The sequence below is a fragment of the Phycodurus eques genome, chromosome 1 (assembly GCF_024500275.1).
Source record: "Phycodurus eques isolate BA_2022a chromosome 1, UOR_Pequ_1.1, whole genome shotgun sequence".
Taxonomy (NCBI): domain Eukaryota; kingdom Metazoa; phylum Chordata; class Actinopteri; order Syngnathiformes; family Syngnathidae; genus Phycodurus; species Phycodurus eques.
Genome location: NC_084525.1, coordinates 22,585,779 through 22,601,243, shown reverse-complemented (window position 1 = coordinate 22,601,243; position 15,465 = coordinate 22,585,779). Strand labels below are relative to the sequence as shown.

At 45.4% G+C, this 15,465-nt stretch overlaps 1 protein-coding gene across 1 annotated transcript in view; it reads right to left on the bottom strand.

Annotated features, from left to right (window-relative positions):
- The window catches only part of LOC133405989 (dystrophin-like), a 216,857-nt gene that overhangs the window by 74,450 nt on the left and 126,942 nt on the right, over positions 1-15,465 (bottom strand). Inside the window, 13 exon segments of the mRNA XM_061683126.1 lie at positions 1,002-1,098; positions 1,255-1,353; positions 1,439-1,588; positions 1,759-1,872; positions 2,162-2,309; positions 3,077-3,252; positions 9,874-10,009; positions 10,084-10,256; positions 10,362-10,484; positions 11,597-11,623; positions 13,443-13,613; positions 14,164-14,316; positions 15,261-15,395. Of these exon segments, the coding sequence (XP_061539110.1) occupies positions 1,002-1,098; positions 1,255-1,353; positions 1,439-1,588; positions 1,759-1,872; positions 2,162-2,309; positions 3,077-3,252; positions 9,874-10,009; positions 10,084-10,256; positions 10,362-10,484; positions 11,597-11,623; positions 13,443-13,613; positions 14,164-14,316; positions 15,261-15,395 (1,702 nt within the window).

Here is a 15,465-nt window from a genome sequence, read left to right as displayed (position 1 = left end):
GATTCCAAAAAGCGTGGGTACTCTGAACTGCCGTTTGTTGCATACGCACAAACAACATTCAGGACCCGTTCCCCCACCCGAAGGCGGAGGGAGGCTACCCTCTCGTCCACTGTGGTGCCGGGGGGCAATAAGTATACCCATACCTGCTCAGCGCCTCTCACCGTAGGCAACTCCAGAGTGGAAGAGAGTCCAACCCCTCTCGAGAGGACTGGTACCAGAACCCAAGCCGTGTGTGGAGGCGAGCCCGACTATATCTAGTCGGAAATTCTCGACCTCACACACCAGCTCGGCCCCCTTCCCTGCCAGAGAGGTGACATTCCACGTCCCTAGAGCCAGCTTCTGTAGCCGGGGATCGGATCGCCAAGGTCCCCGGCCAGCTCGCACTGCACCCGACCCCTATGGCCCCTCCCACAGGCGGTGAGCCCATGGGAAGGGGGACCCACGTTACCCTTTCGGGCTGTGCCCGGCCGGGCCCCATGGGTAGAGGCCCGGCCACCAGGCGCTCGCCTTCGAGCCCCACCTCCAGGCCTGGCTCCACAGGGGGGCCCCAGTGACCCGTGTCTGGGCAAGGGAAACTTCGATCCACTTAGATTTTTTTCATCATCTTTTCGCCGTGCTTTGTCTGGTCCCTCACCTAGGACATGTTTTCCATGGGTGTCCCTACCAGGAGCTAGAAGCCCCAGACAACTTAGCTCCTAGGATCATTGGGACACACAAACCCCTCCACCATGATAAGGTCACGGCTTCCAGGAGGGGATGACTGTACTTAGTGTTTTTTTTTTTGTATATCATTCAAATTGGGCAGGTTTGTGGACAACACTCTTCTATGTGGTGTGTCAAATTTAAAAAAAAAAACATATTTCGAATGGTGGTGTTGCAAATCAAACACTGGTGGTCGCATATTCATCAAATGTCGCTAACTTTATGTGATTTTAAAGTTTTTGCACCCCTGAAATCTGATTGGGAACTCCAGATTTATATGAGGTCCTTGGAAGGCTTACTGGCTTTCCTTGCCACGACGAGGGTTTTCCTCTCCTGATGCTGCCGCAACAACTCCATGATGACAGTCCAGTCTTCTCTCATCTTCATGTACTTCACCTGTTGCCACCAACACACACACACACACACACACACACATACACACACACACACGCACACACACACACACAGGGACAAGACACACACAGACATTATCATCCCACTGAAACATTCTTGTTTCTTTGTGCTTTTTATGCATATGTTTGTTTGTCACACCTTATCTGATTGGCTTGGAGTAATGTCTTTGTACAACTGATTTGCTCGCTGAAGAACTGACTCAACTTCGGGTTGCTTGACTTTTACTTCCTCGATGAGCTAACAGAGTGGACATTATACATTATGTACAGCTGTACACACAAATATGTAAACGTGTGTGTGTGTGTGTGTGTGTGTATCTTACACTGGGTGGGGGCTCATCTGGACTGTGCTCCAGCTGAGCTCTGGTTCTGGACACCCAGCTGGACAGATAGTCCAACTGAACCTGAACACTATCCAGTTCCTTCAACAGACTCTCAATCTCCAGTTGGCGTTCAGGCAGAGCCTTGGACACCTAAGTGAGGTCAAAGTGATCTATGAAAAGTCATCCTATAATTTCACAATCATTAGAACAATTTAATGTTGAATAACCCTTTTAAAACTTTTTTGTAATACTTTGTATAGACCACTGAGTGACAGATCATTGGTTTGTTAGCGAAAGAATTCTGATTTGTGCATGTTTACTTGTTGCCAGCGAGTGTTCATAATCCTGATGTCTTTTTGTTTGTCAGCAGGAATCTGTCGCATGTTCAGATCTACCACTGCTGCTTTCTTGCTCGGAAGTTCTGCCACACATGCCTGCCACACAAATTCCACAATGCACGCACACACACACACACACACAGACACACACACGGTTAAGGTTCCTGTACCACTACATTACTTGTCCTCAATAGTAAGATAATCAAGCACAATGGTAGAACGACTGTGTCTTACTTACATACGTAGTAGACATAAATGGCACTAGCAGTGAAACAAATGTTACTAGTAAGACATAGTCATTCTACTAGTGTGCTGAATTTTTAACCAGTACATGCCATACACACACACACACAGTGTCTGGTGACTGGTGCAGTGTTGACAGTACCTGCACTTTGCCCAGCGTGTTTCTGATGTGTTCAGGCTCAGCAGGTTGCAGCGGGATGACCAGAACCCCCTCCGCCTTGTCTAGCCAACCCAGCATCGAACCCACGCTCTCCTGTAGCTGCGCCGCTGTCGTGTGCGATTCCTCTGATCTGCAGGACAGGACTGTGCTGTCATCACAGAAGTACTACTGTTGTTGATACGTGCTGTTGTTGTGCGCATCGTCCCACAACCTCTCTTTCCTGTTTCCTCTCTCTAACTACCCTCGGTCCCTTTATCTCTGTCTCTACATCTCACCACAACTGACCAAGACAGACGGCCGCTCAACAGAGCATGGGTTCTGTTTGAGGTTTCCTCCTTAGAGGCATTTTTTCCTTGCCTCCGTTGCCGAGTGCTCAGGTTCAGGAAGTCCCAAAACATCAATGGTAGGTTAAGTAAAGACTCCTAATTGCCCGTTAGTGTGAATAGTTGCATAGTAAGTCTATGTGTCTCAGTGGACATTGAGAAAGATACAGGCTATGGTCAGTAGTCCATCACAGAACACAAAAAACAACAGGGCATGTGTTTACATGCACACTCACATTCAAACATGGGCAACTTTTGGAAGGTGCAGACTCATACAAACTACACACAGAATGGTCCGAGCTAAGATTCTGATCCCGGATTCTTTTGACAATGAGGCAGAAGTGCTAGCCAGCTGATTAAATGATTGACATGTAGACCATCCAATGATTGCATGAACAGGGACTGAAACTTCGACCAATGATGGTAGAGTAATATTGTGCAGGAAGGTGGGACTTGAACACAGTGCTGGAGAAGAATGCAAGTTGACAGAGGTAATGAAATCAAATCCCGGCTGCCTTTTTGTACTTTTCAAAAAATGGTTGTTGTTGTCTAATCCACACACACATGTACGCACCTTCTCTTGCGCTCATTGAGCTGCTCGTAGACATGAGCCCAGCGAGCATTTAAAAATTTGAGTTGTGCTCGGAGGCGGGAGGCATCATCTGGTGTACTCATCGGGCTGATGTCCTCGCTTGCAGAGGTCACTCTGTTGAACACCACTTCCTGCAGTGGTATAGCTTCTGTCAGGTCCTACAAAAGCACACACACACACACAAGCATGCAGACTTGAGACTGATTTACAAATTTCCCGCAGGCTCCAAATTACGTGTTCACTAACAGATTGCGTGCACTGTTGGTGGGTGCTTTGCACATAATTTAGTAAGATTGCCATCTTTTTCTAAGATCCCAAATAGCAGGAGCTAAACATTCTAATTGTTAATTTCAAGAAGACAGCTCTGTGCTTCTGATCGTTCTGGTGATTTTCTCAATGGAATGTTTGGGAGAGCAAAAGGAAGTTTGACATGATGGAATTGGAAGTGTTAGCTGAACAGGCAAAAGAAATCTATCGCACCAATAATTTGGAGGCAGTCAGTAACAGCATAAAACCCATGTTTTCTTTTATTTAACTCATCCAGAGTGAATAGGAATTGGACGTATCTGATTATCTTTTTTTTTTTTTGTCCTGTTCGGCTGTTAGGTCAAGCAGAATGGAGGATATGTATCCCTTTTATGCCAGAACAGTTTTACTGTGTCACAGTGGAGTTTTTAAGCTTCCGCTGTGGTTTCTATGTATTGTAATTTATAGAGAATCAGAATCGATCAGTCGAACAGAACAGCGTTTCTAGAGGGCGGAGAGAAACGAACACAAAAGACAAAGCACTAATGGTAAACAGGATAAGAAAAGTGAAGCATCACATATCTACAACAATGAAACATTAGATATCAGCTTTGCATGGGGCTGTAGTGCTACACCCTGTGAGGGAAGGACACGACAAGATAGAACAGGACAAGGACAGGAGAAAAAGCATGCAGGACAAGGGTTGTGAACCCAGCTGTACAAGTGAAGTGTGATGGGATTGACTATGTATATTATAAAAGTCTATAGGACGAGAGTGTGAGTGAGGGGATACACAAGCAATTTGCATATTCATGAGTTATTTGTGGCCCCACACCCAGCGAAAGAGTACCAGGGGTGTGTGCCTGCGGACACATGCAAGTGAATGGACACCATTTTGCATGCACAAAGACTGACAGAAGTGTCCTGTAATTGCTGTGCCTGCACCGCGGAGGCTGAGGACCCCACCCAATCAATCGAGGGGCTTGATCGGGCCCATGGGGCCACCCGAGGGCAGCCCGGTGGACGGGACACGTCCCACACCGAGGGACCCAGGGCGGTCCGCCGGCCCCACCGAGGCGCCCTGGCAACTGGCCACCGGGTGGAGGCCGCAGGGAACCAATGCACCCCCCCCCTCCAACCCCAGCAGAGTCAGACGCCTCAGACTATCTCGTGTAATAGTGTGTTCAAAACTTGGGACAGCACACCCGAAAAAAAAATGCTCTGGGAGAGGCCGGCACCAATTGTCACAGTGTGTTGAAATGACCATCAATGGAATTTGTGTGTTGAAATGAACGTCAATGGAATTTTGTTATAGGTGATATGGCATGACTCCTTCTTGTGACTCCTTCGATCATTCAGAAGTTCCACAATTGCAATAATTTTTGTTTCTGGCATTTCAAAGAGTTTTACAAGAGCAGAAAAGATCCAATCTCCCACTTATTTTGCCTACGCCTCCTCCTCCCTCATGTAACCGCAGTCAAACAGCAGTGCCGGTTTGCACCTGCCTTGTAGACTGACTATTTAATGACGCAAAATCGGCCCTCACAATTTGTCTCAGGTTTGATTAATCGTATTGCACATGCGAAATGTATCTTATTTACATCTAGTCCTCCCAGAATGAATTGCTCTGCAATTTTGCCCATTTGGCAGAGGCAAACCTGGGAATGCCTGGTCAGTAGCTCAGCTTCCAAATCTGTTTCCATGAGCAATCAAGTTTGCGCCCGTTTTTGCATGAGCACATCTTAAGCCAATCAGGCCCTAAATAGGTCAATCAAATCAAAGCAACAGTTAAGTTTAGTCTCACACCAAGCATTGCTGTCGCTTTGAAAAGTTGACCAAAGATCTGTATAGAGATTTCAAATAAATATGCAATCAATCCATTCAAAGAGGTTGGGGCAGATTGGGTATCAGGTAGCAGATGGTCTCCTATGCATCACTGTCTGTGCACAAGGAGAGTGAAAGCTGATCACAGTCACCTGTAAAGTGGACTGGACATATTTCTTTTGATCACTGACTTCAACTACCTTGGCCATATTGTGCTGAATAGCATTCAAAATCCTTAGGTTTCTCACTTTGTTAGAAGAGTATATTCCTTGACAGTTTTGGCTGCAAATTTTGACTGGTACGGTGGACACACGTCATCAGCTTGTTTGTCTTGCATTGAGTAGAGTAGATTTTGAAGTCAGCAGGGTATTGTTTTAGCATACAACAATAATCGATAGTCACCATTAGGACAATGACTGCATTTTTGTGATTTTGCCTCTATACACCACCACAATAATTTGAAACCAACCAATTCAATTTAGATTTCACAAAAATATGTAATTTGCCATTTCTGAAATTAAACCAATTTAAAGTATTTTGCAGAGGCTCCAAAATATTTGGGCATTTGGTATAATTGCAAACATCCAACCATCCATTTTCAGAGCCGCTTCTCCTCACTAGGGTCGCGGGCGTGCTGGAACCTATCCCAGCTATCATCGGGCAGGAGGCGGGGTAGACCCTGAACTGGTTGCCAGCCAGGGCACATACAAACAAACAACCATTCGCACCCACATTCACACCTATGGGCAATTTAGAGTCTCCAATTCATGCATGTTTTTGGGATGTGGGAGGAAACCAGAGTGCCTGGGGAAAACCCACGCAGGCACGGGGAGTACATGCAAACTCCATACAGGCGGGGCCGGGGATTGAATCCCGGTCCTCAGAACTGTGAGGCTGACGCTCTAACCAGTCGACCACCGTGCCGCCTAACTCTAAACAAAATGTTTAAATTATTTTATCAAAAATAATTTTCAGTTAATAAGTGCCTGAAGTTTGGACCGATTTCGGAGATTTCTCCCTGGAGACGCTTCTCCAGGCCTTCACTGCTACCTTGCAGCTTGTTTGTGGCTCTTGCTCGTTTCACTTTTGTGTTCAGTAAATGAAAAGCAAGCTATGTACCACAATTCTGACCAACACTAAACTACAGTAGTGTAGTTGAAATATTAGACCAGCTGTAGTCCTAAAAAGTATATTTAATATTATTGTAAGCCACTGTAACATCATACACATCCTAGAACACCATTGCTAGCGCTCGCCGAACAAGTCAACGAAATTGAAAAAAAACACCCTGACTCACCCCTCATTATTCTCGGGGACTTTAACAAAGCTAAACTCAACCACGAACTCCCTAAATACAAGCAGCACATCGACTGTCCTACCAGGGAAAATAATACTTTAGACCACTGCTACACTACGGTAAAAAACGCATACCGTGCTATACCTCGTGCAGCCCTGGGCTCGTCTGATCACTGCTTAATTCACTTAATACCGACGTACAAGCAAGAACTTAAATGTGCGAAGCCAACAGTGAAAACAGTCAAAAAGTGGACCAATGAAGCCAAGATGGAACTTCAAAGCTGTTTAGACTGCACAGACTGGAGTGTCTTTGAAAATTCAGCTGGCAGCCTGGATGAATATACGGACACTGTCACATCCTATATCAGTTTCTGTGAAGAGGTTTGTGTATCAACAAAATCATTTCGGACATTCAACAACAACAAGCCGTGGTTCACTGCTAAACTTAAGCAGTTTCGCCAAGCTAAGGAAGATGCATATCAGAGCGGGGACAGGGCCCTGTATAATCGAGCTAGAAACCAGCTTACTAAAGAAATTAACATTGCAAAGAGGATCTATGCAGCAAAGTTGGAAAAACAGTTTAGCGCGAACGACTCAAAAACAGTCTGGCATGCATTCCAATCGCTGACTAATTACAAGTGACGATCCCCCCAAGCTGAGAACAATAGCACACTAGCCAACGACTTGAATATCTTCTATTGCAGATTTGAAAAGGACAGTTTCACTCCACACACCCACCCGGCCGCACCCGCGACCACAACCACACCTCTGACTTCTGCGTTAACCATCCATGAACAGGATGTGAGACGCATCTTCAAACAACAGAAGATTAACAAAGCGGCAGGACCGGACCATGTGTCCCCATCCTGCCTCAAAGTCTGCGCGGACCAGCTCGCTCCAGTCTTCACTCAGATCTTCAACAGATCTTTGGAAATGTGCGAAGTTCCATCCTGTTTCAAACGCTCCACCATCATTCCAGTCCCCAAGAAACCTGCAATCTCGGGTCTGAATGACTACAGGCCTGTCGCTTTGACATCTGTGGTCATGAAGTCCTTTGAACGTCTCGTGCTGGACCACCTCAAGAGTGTCACAGGTCCCCTGCTGGACCCCCTGCAGTTTGCCTACCAAGCGAACAGGTCTGCGGATGATGCAGTCAACATGGGACTGCACTTCATCCTAGAACACCTCGACAGTGCAGGGACCTACGCGAGGATCCTGTTCGTGGACTTCAGCTCAGCGTTCAACACCATCATCCCTGAACTCCTTTCAACCAAGCTTCTCCAGCTCAGCGTCTCACCTGCCACCTGCCAGTGGATTTACAGCTTTCTGACGGGCAGGACGCAGCAGGTCAGGCTGGGGGAGGCCACCTCATCCACACGCAGCATCAGCACTGGGGCGCCCCAAGGTTGTGTCCTCTCTCCGCTGCTCTTCTCTCTCTACACGAACGACTGCACCTCAGCGAACCCGACTGTCAAGCTCCTGAAGTTTGCAGATGACACCACTGTCATCGGCCTCATCAAGGACGGTGACGAGTCTGCATATCGACAGGAAGCGGAGCGGCTGGAGCTGTGGTGCGGGCGACACAACCTGGAGCTGAACACGCTCAAGACGGTAGAGATGATCGTGGACTTCAGGAGGCATCCTTCGCCACAGCTGCCCCTCACGTTGTCCAGCAGCCTTGTGTCAACCGTCGGGACCTTCAAGTTCCTGGGAATTACAATCTCTCAGGACCTGAAGTGGGCGACCAACATCAACTCCGTTCTCAAAAAGGCCCAGCAGAGGATGTACTTCATGCGGCTTCTGAGAAAGCACGGCCTGCCACCGGAGCTGCTGAGACAGTTCTACACAGCGGTCATCGAATCAGTCCTGTGTTCTTCCATTACAGTCTGGTTTGGTGCTGCTACAAAAAAGGACAAACTCCGACTGCAACGGACAATCAAAACTGCTGAAAGGATTGTCGGTACCCCCCTACCCACCATTGAGGACTTGCACGCTGCCAGAACTAAGACAAGGGCGTGCAAAATCCTCTCGGACCGTCCGCACCCCGGTCACCGGCTCTTCCAGCTCCTTCCCTCAGGTAGGCGCTACCGATCAACGCAAACTAGAACTAGTAGACATTCCAACAGCTTCTTCCCTCTTGCGATCAACTTCTTAAACACCTAACCTATAATTCCATTACAACAAGCTGGAAATTTTTTGACTTGAGTTCGTTGTCACATTTCTGTGGGGCCAATTATGTATTACTCGTGCACTCACTGTAGTTGTCTCGCCATGCTGCACTATTTGCATATACTCTGCTCCATTTGCACACTGATTGAGGAGTATCTGTAACATTTGCACAACCAACATTGTCCCAGATGATCGCACTACTCGTCACTTTAAACCGCATACACTCCTTGAAGTCTCAGCGCCCTTTGCACAATGGTCATTGCACCGGACTATTGCAATATTAGTCATTCGAAGTGCTCTAAGTGCTAGAGGACTCTGCATCTTTTTGCACAATTGTTTTTTGTTTTTTGTCAATGTCTTTATGTCTCCAAAGTGTTCTGTAAATTGACTGTCTGTTGTACTAGAGCGGCTCCAACTACCGGAGACAAATTCCTTGTGTGTTTTGGACATACTTGGCAAATAAAGATGATTCTGATTCTGATTTTGAACATGAACACTAATGTTTCAATTTAAAAGTATGCTCCATAGAAAGGGTATGTACCTAAATAAATGTTTAAAAACAAGCGGATTTTATGGATTAAATGCAATTGAACTGTACTTTGTACACCACTTCCATTAACATGTCCTTCACTGTATTATTTTCTTCACATCCTTCATTTATTCATTTTCCGTACCCCTTATCCTCACTGGGGTTGCGGGCGTGCTGGAGCTTATCCCAGCTGACTCTGGGTGAGAGGTGGGGTACACCCTACCATGCATGTTTTTGGGATGCGGGAGGAAACCGGAGTACCCGGAGAAAACCCACGCAGGCACGGGGAGAACATGCATACTGCACAGAGGCGAGGCCTGATTTGAACCCGGGTCCTCAGAACTGTGAGGCAGATGCGCTTATCAGTCGGCCACTGTGCCGCCTCCTTCATTTATTCGTTTGAAAATCTCTAATTTTATAAATTTGGCATTCTGACTAAATGTAATCTGGATTTCCTTTTCATGAATATTATGGACTTTGTAGTAAACCCTCTGTATGTACATTCATGATTGATTGATTGATTAATTGATGAAAATCTATTCCCTTTTCACATGGAACACCAAAGCCGCTTTCTTCCAACGTCGCTGTTCTTTGTGCAAGGTAAAAATATGGAATGAGGCTTTGAAGTAGTATGTTTGTATGGATTCTACATAAAATGTCTGTAATTCTTGAATTTAAATCATTTGTTTTGGCTGAGTGCGCTCGTGTGTGATACCATGAGGTGTTGTCGTTGTGCTGCTGGCTTGCTCTCAGCCAGCTTGAGGGCAACCTCAGCTTCGTGAAGCCACTCCTCAATTGCTCTCTGGTCTGCTACAAACGTCTGCCACTTGGTGTTGCAGTCCTGCCAGCGCCTTGAATTGCACATACAATTCAGTTTCCTTCCAACCTCCTGTGGATCATTTCCAACCTGCTTCTCCTTGCTTACATTAGCCGTTCTTTGTGCAGTTTGTTCAGTTTGTCCCAGTTGGTCTCGAGGCGGGTAGCGCTTTCCTGAATTCGCTGGGATTCCAGAGGTCGGGCATTGGATTCCACTTCCTGTCTGCGGGACAGCCCTGCCTCCACTGGACCACGCATCTTGTCAATGATTGTCTTCACTTCCTGTGTGTGTGTTGCTAGAGGTTATAGTCTACCTTCTTTAAATTATGTTTTCCACATTTGGTTCAATTGGGGCGTTCAGACCCGAACCCATAAAGCGCCACTGACCTTCATGCAGTGCTCTTGCTGAGGCAGGTTGTAATAAGATGCAGGCCAGTATTCTGGGGAGTTCAGTTTGAAGTCTGCCTCGGCCACAGAACGTAACAGCGCCTGCAGCTCTGCCAGGTAATCCTGAACACGTACAGACAAACACACACACATAGAGAAACGAGAATGCACCATGTTGATAAACCCAGAGTTGAGTCATGTAAAAAAAGAATCTGAAAAAAAAACAAAAACGACAAAACTAATCTGGAACTCACATTTTCAAATTATGCATGCAATTAAAGGGTATTTCTGAATTGTTAGGTCTACGAGATAGATTTCTACATTCCCAAACTACTACCATTACCACACCATTCTATTTCTATCGTTCACCATTGTCATGACTAAAATGTAAGGGCATGCTGAGAGTTGCTGACCAAATTTCAACAATTACTCTAAGTGACATATCTGGTTAATACAAACCAAATCCAATCCATTCCCATTTACCATGCCAATATGCCCTCTCTCTCTCTCAGCATTCAGTGATAACTCAGATAAGAATTAATTAGAACTACAATGGCTCATACTACCAAGGTATTTTAGGTGGGTTTTTGGTTGTTGTTGTCGTCATCATGTCAACGGCAGTCAGTATGATTACAACCATAATCCCCAACAATACTGTATATTGTTAATCGATTGTATCAATCAAAACTGAGCATGATTAAATGTCGAAAGGCAGATTTTTGGGCATCACCAAACTTTTGCAGGTCGACCTAATGTTAAGGCCAATGAGCATGTGAATGTAGATAGATAAGATAAGGAAGAACTGATTGGCTTTAGCGTGTCCCCCGAAGGTATGAAATCTGCATGTCACTTAACCCACTATGGTTAACAGAACCACCAATATCGTAGAAGTAATTAAGATGGGTATGACAAGAACAAAATACAGTATGTTTCGCTTGCTTTCAGGGTGAGTCTTCAAAGTTGGACAAAATTCACATCTCAATGAGCATTTCCAACACAAGATGTACTGAGGCTGACATAACAGGAGGTCCAGTGTTTAGAATGTAAGTCTTGTTGACCACTGAAGTGTTATTCAGAGACATGCAGCAGCATCCACCTTATTAACATACGTTTGATCTGAAAAGCTCTCAGATGAAACAAATCAGATGTGCATTTTGTCCAAGCTCATCAGCTTGCCTGGTAGAATAATAAGTCTATGTTTGTGGGTGCACATGATTAGATGGAGGGATACATACATTGTCAGTGATTGGCACACCGGCAGACTGCGTAATGTCATTGGTTGGCATGCGGTGACACAGAACAAGACAGAGAAACCAATGAGATTCAAACATGACCTTTCTTGAAATAAACACTTCACACATGGCGAAGAAACTCAAAAAGGAGCTGTGATTAGAATTCGACGGGAGCGGCTCAAGTAATGAGTGAAGTAACTAAATATTAATTATATTTTAAAAATTACAAAGGAGGCTCAAATAACCGGATTAAAAGGAACTATCAAATCATTCACTGCCACAGACATTTATCTTTGTCAACTGGAATCCAACTACTTACTGCCACCGCCGTATACACTGTATATTCTTCAAGTACGATTCTCAACTGGTGGACATGTAAGAGGGTCTCACCCAGCTTGTCTGTGAAATCCAGGTTTTTAAACCACTGTAATGACTAACTGATCCCTGTAGGTGGTGGTGCTGCAACGCTTTGGAGTTGAGATCAGCACAGTTTTTGAGAAGAAGACAAAGATTAGGGGTGAATCTCAGCTTGGCACGTCGATCATGAGGGAGAGAAATGCAGAGACGTCGTGAATCGGACATGATTAGGCACCTTGACTCCCCAACAGAGTATGTATATGTATGGTATAAACAGAGTAGTACTAGTAGTAGAAAGTGTGTGTCGCAACCGTGAGAAAAGATGATGCAGGTCATAAAGTGAATGACGAACACCAAGTAAAAAAGTTACTTTAGTTCAGCTTGAGCCAGCAGCGGGAGCAGGGTCACTCACAGTGCGTTTCATCACTTTATATCTTTAAGTACATTTTTATTTTGCCAAAAAACATTAGCGTCAAAGTCACTGTTCTGCTTAATGTTTTTATTTTCACATAAAGCTTGTTTTCTCCACTTTTTAGTCAAAAACCGGTGTTTTTGGTGAAACCAATACTTTCTGCTGCTGATTACGAAAGGACAGAAAATGTAGAAACCTCCGTTTTTGAAAGAAGAGCGTCTACTCTTTCTTTTGGTCAGGTTGGTGCCTATATATTCACTGAACACAATATTCTGTGGCTCTTGAAAGATCAGTAAAAATACTTCATAACAGCTGCCAATATGGGGAACTGCTTTGAAAATGGTTGGCAGCGAATGAGTTAATCAAACATAAAAAGAAGTAGGGAACTTATTACCGTCATTACTTATTTTTCACTTGAGATCTGTTTCAATTGAAAAACAAAATTTTTTACAGGCTTTTCAATATACTGTATCGAAATACAAAATACATACGGTTGCTAAAGTACCATTCACCATACACGACACAGTAGACATTGTCATTATACATATAGTCCATTACATCGCTATATTATTATATTAGCATATGCAGGTATATGTAACACTTGACTCAGGCACATGGAGCTTGTTGACTGAAGCCATACACAGCATCTTCCTGCCACAAGAGTGTATCCAGTAACTGTTTTTAATAAGAGTAATTTCAATTTTTTGTTTCCATCAAATTTGTGTCCTTCAAGTATAATAGTTTGCTTTATTAAATTACAAGAAACTTGTACGCAAACATGTACATCACATTGTACAGTTTGTTGTGTGTGTATTTGCATTTGCTTTTATTTTGCTCTGGTGTCTGCAGCCTGGTCGCATTGCAACTAACATTCTGTTCTAAACTGCCTTACCTGGATAATGAAAGGTTAAATAAATAAATTTGGCTGCCAGGGCTTTAAAATGGGAGTTGATTAACCGCACGGATTACAAACGTTAGAAATAGTTACTCACACAGTGCAGTTGAAAAATTTGTGTTATTATGGAGTTTTAAGTTTTCTGTTAGCATACGGTAGAAGTGGTGTTGCCTACTGGAACTCACACATTGTCTTTGAAAGGGTTTGAGCTTGCTCTCCACCTCAGCCCAGCGCCTGTTGAGCTGGAGCTGTCGGGGCTCCACTAGACTGGCGGCTCCAGCCACTGAGAGCTGATTGGCTAAGCCCTGCACCTCCTTAAGCTCCTCCTTCTTCAGGGTCATCTCTGAGACAATTTCCTAGTGGGTGAAAACCAACCGAGGGCGTCATTTTTTTGGGGGGACAGTCTACGACTCGTCAGGGGAAGCATAGTGACACAAGTACGGCTGGGACAATTCTTTTGTGAGACTTTATTAGCATTGATAATGAGTACAACCACTGGAATGTGTGTGTGTGTGTGTGTGTGTGTTGGGGATGGAACAACAGAAAGCATGCTGACAAAATGAAAAAAGAAAAAGAAAGAGCAGTGAGGAATCTCAGTGACGGCAACAACAGGCAAGGCTGACATCCACTTAACGAAATGTCATAGTGATCATCTGAAAGCGAAAGACAAACATGTAGAGTCAGTTGTGGGGGGGGGGTAGGGGGGTGGGGGAGACGACAGTGTGGGGGGACGTGGGGGCTTCCATAAAAACAAAATAAATCGATGTAAATGGAGTACAACAGCAAGTAGGACCTTAAGGTCATGGTGACGAAAAAAAGAAATTAATCATTCGCTATATACAAAATGTGTGTGCGTGTGTGTGCGCATGAGCGTGCATGCACCGGCATGGGTGCGTGAGTTGTCACCTTGACCCTCTCGCCCTCAGGAGGATCGGGCAGCTGGTCGACACTGCGCTGGATGTCGTCCAGCCAGGCCAGCAGGTCATGTGACTTCCTTCGGTACTGGTACCACTGAGGGGCAATAGCGAGCGCCTTCCTGTTCCTGAGCACGCGAAGGTCCTGCACGAGCACACACGGCTCATAGACTCACATAAAGTGAATAAAACAGTGGCTGGAGCAAACAGTGACCCCCTGGTATTTGCAGAGTTTAGAGAGCGAGACCTGCCACGAGTAATGGACATCCCCCTAAAAATCTTCGTACTACCCTCTACAGGGTGTCCCAAACGTCACTATACACTTCCTTTCTTCCTTTCAGGTTTCATTCGGACAGAAGCCCAACAGCATTTGACGGCTTAGGCTTGGCAGTTTTTGTAATAAATTGGCTCGCCAATTGACAAAGTGCAGTTCGACTGCAGCTCAGTGCCAGTTTGAGTAGCTTTATGGCAATCTAGTGTATAGTAACTTTTCGGATAATCTGTATTAGTAGTTTAAACTGCAAAAAGATATGACCCCAAAACACTAATATTATTTCAAACTCCATCCATCCATTTTCTTCCGCTTATCTGAGGTCAGGTCGCTGGGGCAGTAGGTTTAGCAGGGAAGTACCGTTTCAAACTCCATCCATCCATCCATTTTCTGAGCCGCTTCTCCTCACGAGGGTCGCGGGCGTGCTGGAGCCTATCCCAGATATCATCGGGCAGGAGGCGAGGTACACCCTGAACTGGTTGCCAGCCAATCGCAGGGCACATACAAACAAACAACCATTCGCACTCACATTCACACCTACGGGCAATTTAGAGTCTCCAATTAACCTACCATCCATGTTTTGGGGATGTGGGAGGAAACCGGAGTACCCGGAGAAAACCCCAGGCAGGCACGGGGAGAACATGCAAACTCCACACAGGCGGGGCCGGGGATTGAACCCCGGACCTCAGAACTGTGAGGCAGACGCTCTAACCAGTCATCCACCGTGCCGCCTCGTTTCAGACTCATCTTACTATATTAGACCACCTCTATATCTGATAACTTTTTTAAAGGGCTGTAGATGTTTGTGTGCGAGTTACCTTGACAGTGTTGTACTTGTTGCCGAGCTGCTTTTGTTTCAGTCTGATGTGTTCTCTCTTGTCTTGATCCGGGGCTCTCCTCTGCAGATTCTCTCCTCTCAACAATAACTCCTTCACTCCACCTTCCTCACAGTCCTTGACCCCCCCCCCCACACACACACACAAACATATAATGAGCTTTTTAGACAAGAGGGTCAAATGTCAC